At 38.2% G+C, this 16,291-nt stretch overlaps 1 protein-coding gene across 1 annotated transcript in view; it reads left to right on the forward strand.

The window, feature by feature from the left end:
- Positions 1-16,291, forward strand: part of SPINK5 (serine peptidase inhibitor Kazal type 5) — a 100,406-nt gene that overhangs the window by 35,270 nt on the left and 48,845 nt on the right. Inside the window, exons 12-21 of the mRNA XM_047076308.1 lie at positions 937-1,018; positions 2,406-2,533; positions 4,033-4,111; positions 4,435-4,562; positions 7,394-7,442; positions 9,434-9,561; positions 11,398-11,485; positions 14,136-14,263; positions 14,910-14,976; positions 16,071-16,198. Of these exons, the coding sequence (XP_046932264.1) occupies positions 937-1,018; positions 2,406-2,533; positions 4,033-4,111; positions 4,435-4,562; positions 7,394-7,442; positions 9,434-9,561; positions 11,398-11,485; positions 14,136-14,263; positions 14,910-14,976; positions 16,071-16,198 (1,005 nt within the window). The remainder of the gene's footprint in view (positions 1-936; positions 1,019-2,405; positions 2,534-4,032; positions 4,112-4,434; positions 4,563-7,393; positions 7,443-9,433; positions 9,562-11,397; positions 11,486-14,135; positions 14,264-14,909; positions 14,977-16,070; positions 16,199-16,291) is intronic.

The following is a 16,291-nucleotide window of genomic DNA, read 5'->3' on the forward strand; positions in this document are numbered from 1 at the left end:
GTTTGTGGCATCTCATCCTCTGGAGACATTAGGGCCCAAAGTGAACACCTAAAGCAAAAAGTGATTATTAGAGTTAGTATTGCCCATGAAACAACCATGAACCCTTATAAAATTAAATATTACTATATATAATGTGACATTTCTCGATAAGTTAGAATTGACAGTTTGCTTTCAAAATTTGGAATTGCTCCCAGTTTATTTGATTGAGCTCAGATTAAGTAGGTGATTTACATTTCAAATCTATGGTCTTTTGTTTTGATTGACAGCCTTGTGTAATTGAAATGCCATCAGTTAGCTGTACATACTATGCAATTCCATTGTGCCAAGCAAATGTAAGCTCATTTGGTTTATCAGTGTATGAAAATTATTGGCCTTTCCCACCACCCTATATTTTGTTTTTAGATAACACAGCCATGAGTAAGCAATACATGTAAGGTGAATTAGTAAAGCTAGGGTGTGCACGATGTGATGGATAGACTATAGACTTAAGGGGAGAGAACTTGTTTAGTTGTAGTCCTGTCCTAAGAGTATAGCCAAAACTGTCTCTGCTCACTGTGAAACAAGGGAACCAGTCAATGTGCTTGTAAAGGCCACTTTCAGCCTCCAGGTATACTGTCACTATGGTACCAGTTTTGATACCTCCTCTGTGGACATTGATGACATTTCTTTTCTGACCTCAGGCAAGAAAGGTAATTTACAGAAAGCAAGTTTTCCAAATCCACAATCACTATATTTCTTTCAATGTTAAGCAAAAACTATGAAGAAGTTATGGTGTCTTACCATACTAGAGGCTATTTTGTTGTTTCTCATTGGTTTAGCGATAAAAGGCCAAAATTGCTCTTCCTAAAGAGGGAGGAGAAATTATCAATGCAGGAATGTGGACAAATAATTGCCTGTATTTGGTCCTATGGATTCTTCTCGTTTTCTCTCATTCAGCCAAGCAGAAGCTAAAGAAAAGGAAAAGGCTGAAGATGAAGCACGAAGTAAAAGAGAATCTGGAAAAGCACCTTCATATGCAGTGAGTGGAACCCACCCAATGAGTCCTACTGGGCACTATAATTTGAATATATTTCAGAGTCTATAGGGTAGAAAATTGTCCTGCAAAAATTCCCAGGAAATCTTAACCCTTTCCTCTGGAGATGACATTGAGATGACTGCTATGGGTGCTTGATCCATTCTCACTGCTTCAGAGACTAATCCTGTACAATAAGAATAACTTCTTTGAAGTCTGAAAAAACTGACTTCTAGTACTGGTTTCACCAGTACAGACTGTGCTAGCTTTGGCAAACCACTTTCCAGAGACTCTACGTGTATATTTTCTACCTGCGAGTTTTGGAAATTTCACATCTGAGTTGGGATAAAAATACCTTCATTCTGCACACAGAAAGCCTGATTTTTATCCCTGAAATGTTATAATATTTGTTTCCATAGCCTTTTATTAAGTTATTATCACACATTGTTTTGGGGTTTTTTTCCCTTGGGTTGTGTGTGTGTGTGTGTGTGTGTGTGTGTGTGTGTGTGTGTATTTGAGAGAGAGCATACAAGTGGTGGAGGGGCAGGGAGAAGGGGAGAGAGGGAATCCCAAGTAAGCCCCCCCCCCACCTCAGCACAGAGCCTGATGCAGGGCTTGATCCCACAGCCCTGGGATCATGACCTGAGCCAAAATCAAGAGTTGTACGCTCAGCTGACTGAGCCACCCAGGCCCCCCATCGCCTATTGTTTAGATGATGAAAGTCTCCTACTTCTCCCTCTAGGTTTTAGTCTTTCCCTTACCCAACTATCCTCCCTAACACAACTGAAGTTTCAAAATATTTATCTGCTTAAAGCCCACAAATGGCTCATCATTAACTGCAACATACACATCAACCTCCTTAACTATTTTATTTGGCTTCTTACCTTCATTTAGAAATTCACGTTCTGCTATATGCCCATGTAGTTTACAACTTTGTTTCTCAATTTGTTTTAACAATCTAGTATGCATATTCCCCAACTGTCTTCTTACCCACAAAATCCTGTTTGCTGTTCAGTCTCATACAAATTATTCCTGTCCCATGACATCTTCTCTGCTTTTCACAATCAGATCTCATGGCCTCAACCTCTGCATTCTCAGATTTTCTTGTACCTACATGTTTGCATTTATTTTATTCCATTTAGATTAAAATGGAGTTTACTTGCCCACCTCATTTATTATATTTTGACATCCTACTATGTTCTACTTGTTCCCATCTCTCAGCAAATGATGAGTTTTGTTTGTTGAACTGAATTTTACATGTGAGAGAAACACAGCTGAAATCCTGGAATCAAAGAAACATAACACTAGTTTCTGCCACTGTAGATGTTCCAGGATTCTGCTTGGAATAGGCATAAAAGCCAGTATCCCCAACTTGCTTTCTCTGTTTCGGCAGGAGCTGTGCAGTGAATATCGTAAGCTTGTGAGGAATGGAAGACTCCCCTGCACCAGAGAGAACGACCCCATCCAGGGCCCGGATGGGAAAATGCATGGCAACACCTGCTCCATGTGTGAGGTGTTCTTGTGAGTAGCGCTGTAGCTGGAAAAATGAGGGAGACTTTTGTCCTTTCTGCTTCATTTTTTAAATTTTTTAATGTTAGCTTTGTTGTATTTACTTCTTAAAAATTAAGTTGTGTTTTATTTCTTGTCAGTGGCAGTTTTGCACAATGTCATAATTATCAGAGAATAATTCCTGTTCTGTTCTCAGAGAGAGGCAGAGAGGTCCACGTGTAGCTCCTTCTCTTACCCTTTTAATGCAGTCTGTCTTGGTCTCTGAGGTCCAGTGTGTGCTTCAGCCTCACCCCTGTGTTGTAGGATTCTCTCAGTCATGTCGTGTTCTTGAATAGAGGTCAGTTGTTCTCGTGAGGGGGAGGGAAGTTAGGAACGACCTATGTTGCCATCATGGTGATGTCACTCCTAACCAACTCCAAAGAATAATTCCTGCATATCAATCACTGGTTGAGTTCCTCTGGAAGTGTACAGGATATAAAACAAGGATCTCACCCCTACAGAGCAGGTTGTGAAGTCATCTAAAATCACACAACAAATCACAAAGCAAACATATCAGTATGCAAAATGGTACATTAGTCCATACACAGGACCTGGGGAAACGACTTGGAATAGGAAAGATGAGTATCTGGCACAGTGAACCCCTCCATGTGTTGACTTGTCAGCTGAAACAATCATGGTGAAGCCTACTCCATGCCCCTAACCCCTCAATTGTTCCATCTTGGTGACGAGGACTTTCCTTTATAGCACTAACCACAATTAGCATAGCTGTAAATTGATATGTGTGGCTATATGTTCAACATCTCTCTCTTCAATAGACAATTGTTGTGTTATGGAAGGGATTCTAGAAAATGTAAGCACTGAGTCCACATTAACTTTGTGTTCCTTTGTGAGAGCTCCACTTCAGCAGAAAAGCAAAAACATATTTAGAGGAAATGAATACAAACCATGTCCCCTGAGGACTGTTAAGACATGGCATACTTAGCAAGGGGAGAGTTATGGCCTTGAAATACCCAAGTATCTTTTGTTTTTAAATGTGGAATCAACACTGTAGGCTGTCTGTATGGATGAAAGTGGGAACAATGAGTCAAAACTCTGGAAGGGGTCCAGCTCAATGCCAAGAGCAACTTCCTAACAGTTTGAGGACTTCAGGGGTAGAATGACCTATATGGGGTTTCACGGATGATGTAAGTAGAGAATTTACTGGCAGATTAAAGCAAAGCTAGATAGTAATGAGACATACTGAGTATTGAAAGTTGTGAGTACTGGAAGATTGGAAAACTGCAAGTGTCCTTGGGGCAGTGATCCATTCTGTCTGTCAGTTTTCTTACCTGTGGGGTCGTAATAGAAGTTTTACAACATGCAGTTGAGAAGATTTCATGGTATGAGCACGAGTTTAGGTACATAGTAAGAACTTACTAAATGTTAACTACAATAATTAACTGATATTTGAGATCACTTTCAATTTGGGCATTCTATGATCCTTACTGATCTCTTTCTATATTCTCTTTTAGTCAAGCAGAAGAAGAAAAGAAAAAGAAGGAAAGTGAGTCAAGAAATAAGAGACAATCTAAGAACACAACTTCCTTTGAGGTGAGGGAAACTTTTCCAAAAGTCAGAGGCATGTGGACCTGGGCTCCATAGATGGCATTCAGGAAACTCATAAATCCCCTGAAGCTGTAGGAAACGTTTGTACAGTTTGTGTTTGTTTACATGTGAGCATATACACACGTGCATATGTGACTATTTCTAGGTTAAGTGTTTATAACTTTCATCCTTAAAAAATAGTCATGTCTTCTAAGACCTATTCTAAAATAAGTCACTTGCTGATCCCCATTTGAGAAAAAATGCAGCTGTTTTGCCAGTCTGATCCAACCTATGTTCAAGACCTCGAACTTCCTTCCTCAATTTCACAGGAATTGTGCAGCGAATACCGCAAATTAAGGAAGAATGGACAGCTTCTCTGCACCAGAGAGAACGACCCCATCAAGGGCCCAGATGGGAAAGTGCATGGCAACACCTGTTCCATGTGTGAGGCCTTCTTGTGAGTAAAGCTCAGGACTGCTGATGGTGGGGGAGAAGGAACCGAGCGAAGTTTTCAAACGTTTGTGAATAATCAGTTGTGAATAATGCATTTTTCTCTTCAGTACAGCAGTCATTTTGGGGTGTCACATTTAAATGAACTAAACACACACACACACACACACACACACACATTAAAATACAAAACCTAAAAGCAAGTGGAGAGCTTTCAGATGATGATGATTGTGATATAAAGAGATTTTAGAGAGAACTCAAGATCTTTGATTCAGAGAAGAGAATTCTCTGTGGTAACCACACTAATTGCTTTTTAGTTACTTGAAGGATTATCAGCTAAAATAGGAAATGGATGAGATTACATATAAAATATCATTATGGTGCATGGCAGGTTTTAGGAGAGTGTTTGTTTTAGTTTACTACCTTTCTTCTTACTCATTCTGTGTGATCTTAAGAAGTAGAGTTAGGGGCGCCTGGGTGGCGCAGTCGGTTAAGCGTCCGACTTCAGCCAGGTCACGATCTCGCGGTCCGTGAGTTCGAGCCCCGCGTCGGGCTCTGGGCTGATGGCTCAGAGCCTGGAGCCTGTTTCCGATTCTGTGTCTCCCTCTCTCTCTGCCCCTCCCCCGTTCATGCTCTGTCTCTCTCTGTCCCAAAAATAAATAAACGTTGAAAAAAAAAATTAAAAAAAAAAAAAAAGAAGTAGAGTTAAAATGGATGAGAGCTATAGGGACACAGATTTGAGTGCAACACAAAGATGAACTTTGTAATATTTGAAATAGGTGAAGCCTGTTTTAGGAACAGTGGAAGTTGGATCCTTGTTTACAGGGGACTAAAGGGTAACTGTAGAATAAATGGCATGATGTATTTTCACAAAAAAAGAGTCTATGATATTCCTTAAGGCTTTGATCTTTGTCCCAAGAAACGCTCCAGTTGATTTGCTATAAACTCAGAATCTCTCAAAGGATTCATTCAGTCTTTCCCGGTAGAGAACAATATTTGTCCCATAGTGGTTGGGCACGGAAACATTAAAAACCTCTTAGATGGAAGTCAAGATGATGAACATATAATCATTATAACCAACATTTATTTAATGCATATCATCGACAAATATTTGCAAAAAGCTTTGCTGCCTAATCTCATTTGATCTTCAAGACAAACATGAAATAGATCTTTCTTACATTATCACAAGTTATAGATGACAAAATAAAGGCCCAGAGGAGTTGGGAAAGTTAGAAACATCAGTGCAGGAAAAAAAATGAAGAAAATGATGTTTCTCACCCTATGGTATAGATAGAAGATAATCATTTAGCAATGCCATTATCAACTTCTAGTAATTATATTTGCCTGAATTTAGGCTTTTTTCAGTCTGTTTTTCTGTGTCTGTACATCAGTCTTTCAGTGATGAGGAAGGAATTCTGCCACCTAGTGGTCAGCTCTGCTGCTTCCTCTGATGATTTCCCAGGATGGAAAGAAAATGCTTCTTAAATATTTTAGTCAACTTAGACTCATGGCAAAGTTTAGGTCAGTTTCCATATAAAAAAGTATGAGAAATCTCATATTTTGGAACTATTTTAGTACTTTTCTCCCATCCCTATAAAAATTCCTTATCAAGGGGCGCCTGGGTGACTCAGTCGGTTGGGCGTCCGACTTCAGCTCAGGTCATGATCTCAGGTCATAATCTCAGGTGTGTGGGTTTGAGCCCTGCTGACGGCTCAGAGCCTGGAGCCTGCTTCAGATTCTGTGTCTTCCTCTCTCTCTGCCCCTCCCCTGCTCATGCTCTGTCTCTCTCTGTCTCAAAAATAAACAAGAACATTTAAAAAAAATCTTTTTAATTCCTTATCAAAAAGAAATAAAGTTTTATTTATTACCTCATATTTTATGGGTATGTTAGCAAAGGCTGTTGCCTTTTTTGAGAATCCTTCTTCCCTCCATGGTCTCGTCTTGCACACATTCATACCAAATGCAAACTGTCTTTTCACCTTTTAAGGAAGTTTAATTTGATCAATGGGAGCAAGCCTTATGTTGATTGAAACATAACCTAATTTTTACATATTATCTAAAACATTTTTGCATTTTAAAATTAAAACTTCTTACATATTGTTTAATTTTTTTTCCGTCTGTACACCAGGATTAAATTGTGCTGTAGATGCTGAACTCAGTTTGCAGCCCTGTTAGTTATCCAGAATGGTTAAGATCCATCACCCCCACTTTATTTCCATCATATGCCTGTTTTGGGAGGATTGACTCGTAATAATAATTACAGTGATGATGACACCGATTGCTTTTGACAATCACTTTATCATGTACTTATTACTTATTCTACTTGTTTTACATGTATTAACTCATTTAACACTCACAACAATCCTATAAAACTAATTTCATTGCTACTTCTCTTATCCCTCCCTTCCCCTTCCCCATTTAAAAATGAGGAAGGCACAGAGAGGGTCAGACATTTCTTGTGATCCTTCTGCAGTTTGACTCCAGAGTCTGTCCCCTTAACCATGCTTGACTGCCCCGAAGAAACCAAATATTACCAAAGTAGAAGGAGTTATCGCAGATGCAAAAGAATCCGTAAACAGGAAATATTATTGCAGCCTTTGCTGAGGAGCTAAATGGGTTTTACTCATGAAGGGACTTTTTCTTACAGACTATTATCTTGAGGTAAAGTGAATCATTTCAGTTTATTATCCACTAAAATGACAAACTGCTATGAGTGGATCTTTGGGGGTGTTTGAGACCTGTTAAAGCAACGGATGATCAACCTGTACACGTTAAGAATCTACTCTGTTAAGACCTATTTCTTCTTTTTCTCTCTTTTTCTTCCCCTGCTCCTTACAGTCAGCAAGAAGAAAGAACAAGAAAAAAGACTAAAAGAGAAGCTACAAAGGTAATTTTCTCAGGACTGCTAATGCTATGCCTTGACATTTTTTTCTCCTTAAAGCATTCTAGATATCTCATTAGCAGAAATGTTTTCCTTTTCAATTGTCATGCCTGAAATGAACAACAACAAAAACCCTGAAAAAAAGGTCTTGATTGGAAGTTTCCAGAGTATCAATTATATTGCATGATAATTCAAATTTTGAGTTTCATTTTATAAAAAGTAGAGGGTTAACTTACTTGGTAAGGTATATTCTCCATATTTGGCTTTTCTTAGATTTCTGTTGTCAGGCACAGATTATTAATATCAAATTTTACAATTTACTAATTTCAGTTTACATCATTCCAACCTCTATTATTTCAAATACACAGTTCAATGTCCCTATTGCTTTCATTCGTCCAATTTATGAAACAAAGTACACATATATTATCATATTTTATCTTTCTCACCCTCTAAACATGGAGAAAGTACTAATATTCTCATCCTAGTTAATAATTATTAAATCCTTTGACTTTCTAATTATTCTTAATCTACTGTACATGATTAATTTTATAATTTTATAAGCAGCACAATAAAATCTGTCCATATATGATATTGAAATACTCTCATATAATGGCCATAAACAGGATTTACCTTTATGTGTTTTATTTCCTAACAGCTGCAAGGTGTAAGCCTACTATTTATTTGGGGAAAGTTGACACAGTTTAAAAGTTGACCTTTAAACTGACTCACTTGCTCATTAACTTTTTTTCTGTTAGTTGGAGCCATCTTTTTATTTTAAACTGAACACTTGTTTTATCCATAATATCTGATCAGCTGCTAAGTCATCTTAGATTTTCCAAATGGTCCTAAACCATTTTTCCTTCTCTCTGCTTCTCTTGTACCTCTCCTGTATGAAATCTGCATCCCTCTGCTTTATCAAGTGACTCCCAGAAAGGTGTCAGTTTCTCCAAGGGATCATACTTGTTCTCTCCTCCGTATCTTTTTTTGAAATATGTCTTTATTTCTTAGTTTTGGGCATCATTTTCTTTTCTTTCTCGGCCTTCTAAAGACAAATTGAGGTTTACCAATAATTTTTGGAGACTATATTCTTATTTTAATTTTTTCCAGCTTTATTAAGATTTAATTGACATATCACGTTGTATAAGTTTAAGGTGTCTATCGTGTTGATTTGGCACGCTTATATATTATAAAATAATACTCCCATAGCATTACCTAACACTTCCATCACATCACATAATTACACAAATACATTTCTTTTTTTGTGGTGAGAACATTTAGGATCTAGTCTCTTAGCAACTTTCAAGTATACTGTATTGCATACTATTGTATCGTTAACTGTAATTACGACACTCTACATTAGATCTCCAGAACTTAATTCATCTTTAAATGGAAGTTTATAACCTTTAACCAACATCTCCCTATTTCCCCCACCCCACCCAGCCCCCGGAAAGTACCGTTCTACTTTCTGTTTCTATGAGTTCAGGTTTTTTAGATTACACATATGAGTGAGATCATACAGTATTTTTTGTCTACCTCACTTATTTCACTTAGCAGAGTTCCCTCTAGTTTCATCCAAGTAGTTGTAAATGGCAGGATTTCCTTCTTTTTTGTGAAGGCTGACCAGTATTCTCAGTTCCTCCAAGAAGCCTCTTCTTCTAGGTCCATTGAACCCCCTCACCTTTGATCATTCAGTTAATAGACTTTGATATGTAACACAACACAAACATACATTTTATATTGTTCTCTACCAATTTTGTCAGCCTTCTTCTGTACCTAGATTGTAAGCAGTCTCAGGGGAATGATGATGTTAAATATTTCCAGACCTGCTCTGGTGCCAGGACAATGCTGAGTCCGTGATGGAAGTTTTGTAAATACTTACTGATTTACTGCTACACATAATCACTTTTCCTTTTTCTTCTTACTCTGCATCACTTATTCCTCAGAATAGGCAAAGGAATAGTCAGGGTAAGAAATCATTCTGAGAAAATATTTTCCAGGAGCTCTGCAGTGAATTTCAGAACCAGGTGAGGAATGGGACGCTTATATGCACCAAGGAGAATGACCCTGTCCGTGGCCCAGATGGCAAAATGCATGGAAACAAGTGCTCCATGTGTGCAAGTCTGTTGTGAGTACCTGTGCTCATCTGTTCTACTGAATCTCTTTATTATCCATCACGTCTGAGTCTCAGTTTCTTTAGAAATGTGTAGAATATATGCCATGGGTTGTGTGCTAGGTAAGCTGAAAAGCACATGGACAAGGCAGGAAGTAATATTGAATCACACAGTGACAATGTGATTCTCTATTCAGTTCTCTTTCTATCCTCTAGGTAAGTCATGGGAAAGTTTTAATTTAGTGCTGGTATGTTTGTAACACTTGATAATCATCATTCATAACAAAGAGGGAGCAGAAGTTTGATGATCTGGATGCAGTGATATCATTGGTCTCTCTCCCACCTCTGACATTTTATGATTCTGTGAATATATTCAAATATTGGCTAAGGAAGAACCAGTTGAACAGAGATCTATGAGGCCGGTGTGCAAGAACTGTTAGAATAACCTGAATGAGAAATGGAATAGAGAGAATTACATTTATCCTTTTAGGAACATTACCATGCCCAGGTGAGATAAATACTTTGATAAGTGGTTTAGTGTAGAGAGTAAAACCCCTAATAGGCAGGGCCATGTAATAGGTGTTTATTGAAATGTCTTCTTGTGAAGCCAGGTCCAGGGACTTTTTTTGCTGCTGTTTTGGTGAGTCGGACCTGAGCTCCATTGTGTGGAACAGTATAGGAGAAATTGATTATTACCTCCTCTGTTTCTCCTCCTCCTTATATTCTTAGTCCTCTACAGAGTCTCACGCTAAAGTAAATGTTGAGGAAAATGTTTAAATTTTTTTTATTATTTTTTTTAATGTTTATTTATTTTTGAGACAGAGAGAGACAGAGGATGAACGGGGGAGAGTCAGAGAGAGAGGGAGACACAGAATCCGAAGCAGGCTCCAGGCTCAGAGCTGTCAGCACAGAGCCCGACGCGGGGCTCCAACTCACAGACTGAGATCATGACCTGAGCCAAAGTCGGAAGCTCAACCGACTGAGCCACCCAGGAGCCCTGAGGAAAATGTTTAAATAGTATCTGTTGAAAGAGGTGCAAAGTTGATTTCTGTCTTGTAACTTTTTGCATGTCCTCGCCCAATCTCAGGTATATGCACATAGCTCCTTAAAGGAAAGGTTGACACACTAGGCCAGTAGGGAAGGCGATGGGCTCAGATTCAGGAAATCAAGGGTCTTCTCTTACTTGCTCTATTTGTTCATTCTGTGGAGATGACCAGATATAATGTGATCCATGCTATAGATTTTCAAGCTTTGATAAGCTGTGTATCAGTAGAACATGGCAAGAATGCCAGAAGCTTAGGCTCTTGATCAACCTCAAAATGTTAGTTGTTGAATTTTCTTGGGCTTGGATCATTATTATACTTTAAAACGTGAATTCAACTTGAATATTAATGCCCTTAAAATAATATCTAAAGTTTTAATTTTATAATGAAACGTGGTTTATTTTGACTAGGGCCCATCATCTGACTTGGTATCACCTCTGCTTTGATCATTGATATGGTTGTTATTTACACGGGAAAAGTTACACAGTTTAGAAAAATCAAGGCAATGTGGCTTGCCTAAAGTCAGATCACTAAAGTCACTGACTGATAGAAAAAGACTACATGAGGGTCACATACTGATAAAAAAAAAAATGCTAGTTTTATTTTTTTAAGGAGAATTGTAAACTACTGAATTATTTATTTTTTATTATTATTGTCTGCAAAGTAATAGCACCTCTTAGACTGGATAAATTTGTACCGAAGAGTGAATCTGACCTTGTCTCGAAGATCCTCATTCCTTTTTAAAATACATTACCAAAGAGAATCGAAAACTGTACTTAGCTTGTATCTTCTTTATTTTTGATTGCAGCAAACTTGAAGAAGAAGAGAAGAAAAATAATAGCAAGGAAGGAAAGGAGAAAGTAGGAGCTGAGAAAGTGAAGAGAGAAGCAGTCCAGGTAGTTGTTTCAGGCCATCAGAGCCACATAACTGTTCCATTCTCTCCAGGCAAGCCTCCTGCTCCCACCTCCTTATCCCATGTCCTTAGTAACTTCTCGGACTGAGGACATGTATTGGATTCTCGTGTATAAGGAGATCCCTTCTTCCTATTCAGTTTATTCACTCCAAGTATGATTTAGTTGCTTGTGCATTTGAGAAGTCAATCACCATTTTCTCCACTTACCATGTGAATTGTAGTATCCCAAAAAAGAAGCATATACAGATTGCTATCTTGTATGAATGCAAATCAATAGAGGCAGATTTCAAAGTTTTCTCCATATCTTTTTATATAAGCATGTTTAGTTCAAAACAAATAAAATAAAAAACAAAACAAAACAAATAAAACCTAAATTTTAATCCCAATTAATTATCTGTGAGATTTTGGGAAAATTACTTAACAGCATTTTTGAGCCTTGGGTTTACATTCTCACGTAATGATGATGATGATGGTGATGACTATTAATTATTTAGTTGCTGGCATATGTCATTTGATATAACAGTTTTATGTCTGATCTTTGTAGTAACCATTCAAAGTATGTGATTGTTATCTGTATTTTATAGAAGAGGACTCAGAGGCTCAGATAAGAAGTTAGGAAATATATATAGTTAAAAATTTGAGAGCTAGCAATTGGACCACACGTTCTGGCTTGAATGCCCATGATGCGCCTTAGATTTTGCACCTTATCACCATTTGTATCATTTTTACAGGATGTGTCTCAGATCTTCATTGTTCCTCTCCTGTGTCCTTTTCTAATTTGGAAGACCTCACTCCTTAGTGTTCTCTCTGCTCTCATCTTTATTTCCTACAATCTACCCTTAACTCCAAAACCAAAGCAGTTTTGCAAAACATAAGGCAATCTGTGCCACCCATGGCTTCTAACTTACTCAGAGTAAGAACCAAGGCCCTCTTAGTGGCTTATAATCCCACCCATGATCTGACCTCCGCCACCTCTCAGGCCTCATTTCCTATTTTCTACCCATTGCTGCCCCTGTGCCAGCCCTACTGGCCACCTTGTTGTTTCTCGGACATCCCAAGCATTAATTCAAGGTATCCCACCTCATGGACTCAGTCACATTGTGGTTAAAGACCTGGGCTAAGACTGTCAGGGCTCAAATACTGGCTGTCTCCCTACCAATAAGGCAGACAGTTAACATTTTTGCATCTTAGTTTCTTCACTAATAAAATAATAAACTATATTTATGTATATTATTTTTATGAAGTCCCAAGGAACCTAACCATATATAACAGCACATGTCTTAAGTCTTCAATATTATACACACAATGAACTTTACTTTCTATATGGTTTTCCTCATACTCAGATATGATTGTCCTTGTCTTCTATCTGTCAAAATTCTGGCCACTTTCCATGGCTCGGAATAAGTATTAGCTGCTCTCCAAAGATTTTCCCCATTTATACAATATACTTAATAGCTCTATCATCTATTATGCCAGAAATTTTCCTTTATTTCTCAATTATCTCATTCTTTTTATTCTAAGTTATAGATGGTTCTATGCATTTTCTTCAAAGACTCTAAACACTCTGTATTTGCTTTTTATGATTGCTCTAACAGATTATCACAAACCTGGTGGCCTAAAGCAAAACAAACTTACTGTCTTTGGTTCTTTACATTAGAAGTCTGACCTGGGTCTCAGTGAACTAAATCAAAGGGCTGGTAGGGCTCTGTTCCTTTCTGGAATCTCTAGGTGAGAATTTGTCTCTTTGCCTTTTCTTACTTCTAGAAGCGGTCCATGTCCCTTCCATTATCTTCAAAGCCAACAACATCACATCTCTGACTGTTGTTCTACAGTTGTATTTCCCTCTCCATCTCCTGTCTCACTCTTCCTATTGTTAAGGACTGACCCTTACAGTTACATTGGACATACCAGGATAATCCAGGAGAATCTCCCCATCTCAAGGTTCTTAACTTAATTACACCTGCAAAGTTCCTTTTGCCCTGTAAGGTAATATGATCACAGGCTCTGGGTGTTAGGACTTGGACAAATAGGAGGGATGGGAGCTGTTGTTCTGCCAACCACAAATTTTTTACAAAAAGAACAATAGATAATTCTTTCTTTCTTTACTTCTCTTTCTTTCTTTCTTTCTTTCTTTCTTTCTTTCTTTCTTCCTTTCTTTCTTTTTTATTTGTATTTTTTTAGAGAGAGAGAGTGCAAGTGGAGAAGAGGGGCAGAGAGAGAGAGAAAGAGAGTCTTAAGCGGGTTCCATGCTCAACATGGAGCATGATGTGGGGCTTGATCCCATGACCGTGGGATCATGACCTGAGCAGAAATCAAGAGTTTCAACTGACTGAGCCACTGAGGCACCCTGCTCAATTCTTCTTTATGTATCTCACAGTATCTAGCCCAGAATAATATTTGAGCTGAATTGAAGGTTTTCTAATGAACTAAGTAATAGTAATCTTATACTCCAGATAATACGTGACCTTAAAAAGTCCCTAAAAATCATCTTGGCTAATGTTGACCTTCTATATCACCGTTTTGATGTATCTGCTATGTTTGGGGGCGTTGTATCATAGGTTTTATAGGGGTAATGTAGAGGAAGTTTTCCAATATTTAGTTACCTGATTCTTAAATCCACCCTCATTTGGCAGGAGCTGTGCAGTGAATACCGTAACTATGTGAGAAATGGACGACTTCCCTGCACCAGAGAGAACGACCCCATTGAGGGCCCAGATGGAAAAATCCATGGCAATACATGCTCCATGTGTGAGGCCTTTTTGTGAGTAGAACCACAGCCACTGCTGCTGAGTGTGAGAGAAGATAGGCCTGGGACAGGCAAGGGAGGTGATTTTGAAGGTTTTCTCTAGGAGGTAGATATGGAAGCTATCTTTGCATTATTTTCAAGGATTTACAATTAAAAAGCCATATCCTTAGTACATTTCTTTGAGGTGTTCTCAGTGTTCTAAACTGTACTTGAATTGTTCTAGGGAGTACTATGTGCTAAGGGCAAAGTCCCCCAGAGTTAATGGCATACAAGGACTGAGAAATCTGTTCTCTGCTTACATACTACCATGAATAATCCAAAGATGTGATCGTTAGGTGCTAACAAATGGAACATTTGCTAACATCTAGTAAATATTTTCAAGCATCCTCATTGCTTTCTGGGGAGAAGAACCGTATCTTTATTTTCCAGAAAAATGTAGTGGTAAATTTGCTTACTGGTTTGCTATGACATGTGTGTCTTATTCTTTAAGCAACATTAAACACAGAAAACAATATGGACAGGTGTGCGTTTACTCTCCTACTCCCAAGCTAAGTTGGTAGAGGTATGGAGGTAATGGGATATTTCTATCTAGAGAGAGTTCCCATTTAGGATAACATGTAATGGGTACTAGGAATGATTCTTCTCCCTCCCCCTCCTGCAGCCAGCAAGAAGCAAAAGAAAAAGAAGAAGCTGAATCCAAAGCAAAAGCTAAGAGAGAAGCTGAAAAGGTAGTTGTCCTGGAAGTTTAATACCACACTAAAAGATGAGGTTTTGCAGTTTTTCTATTAAAATAACATGCAATTACTGAAAGCCTGTGTCAGAGAACTCAAGGTTCATCGAGTCTAGGAATTGATACAATTTTCTTTAAGGATCAAATAGTAGATATTTTAGGTTGTGGCCATCCAGTCTCTGTCACAACTCTGCTGTTGTAGCTGTAAAGCAGCCGTAGATGATATGCAGACAAATGGGCATGGCTATGTTCGAATAAAACTTTATTTATTTAAGGAGGTGGTGGGCCAGATTTTGCTTACAGGCCATAGTTGACAAACATATGATTTACTTCATTCCCGAGTTTTAAATGAAGGTTTAAAATCCAGAGAGAAGGAAGAACTTGCTTACAAAGGCAGTGGGACTATTGGTATCTGAATCCACATCTTCATATTTCAAAGTACTCACAGTTAAAAAATGGAAACAAAAGAATTGAAACCTAGACCTCTGGACACCAAATCTAGCATTACTCCTAACCCACCATGTAGTTTTCGATGACGACATTTGGTGAAATCAGTTGTTTTCCTTGCTTTACCTTTATTTCTGGTGACAGCATTTGGGGGAAAATAAAAATAATACATTGGGTACACTAGGATAATCTAGGATAACATTTTCTTGGCTTCAAAAAAACTGATTCCAAGTATATTTTTTCAAATTTGTGGTTATTTCCTTGCCCCATCAAAAACGCGTCTTATGTGTGATTGCAGATTCAGTCTGGATTTGGGGGTTACACCTCAAGGAAAAAGGAAGAGAAACCTCTTTTTAAATCGTGTGTGTTTAGGGGAGGGTGGGTGATGGGTATTGAGGAGGGCATCTTTTGGGATGAGCACTGGGTGTTGTATGGAAACCAATTTGACAATAAACTTCATATATTTAATAAATAAATAAATAAATAAATCATGTGTGTTTAGTAGGAATTGATTGAAAAATTCAATCGCTAGGAAAAAATGTATCTATAGGTCATTTTTTGTTGTTTCTAGGAAGCACTTAGTAGGAACCCAACAAAGTAATTTATAAGAAAATACCCCTACTCTTGCCCTTTCTCCTCCTTTAGGATACATGCAGTGAATTTCGGAGCCTTTTGCAAAATGGAAATCTTTTCTGCACACGAGAAAACGATCCCGTGCGTGGCCCAGATGGCAAGACCCACGGCAACAAGTGTGCCATGTGTAAAGCTGTCTTGTGAGTACACAAATGAAGCCCCTGCTGTGAGCTGGCAGATATGGTGGAAGGCAAAGAGCCAGTATAATAATATATATTGTGTTTGTCCTTTCT

This window comes from Lynx rufus, unplaced genomic scaffold (assembly GCF_022079265.1).
Source record: "Lynx rufus isolate CCGP_SWC_20201006 ecotype Redwood Valley unplaced genomic scaffold, mLynRuf1.p SCAF_1, whole genome shotgun sequence".
NCBI lineage: Eukaryota > Metazoa > Chordata > Mammalia > Carnivora > Felidae > Lynx > Lynx rufus.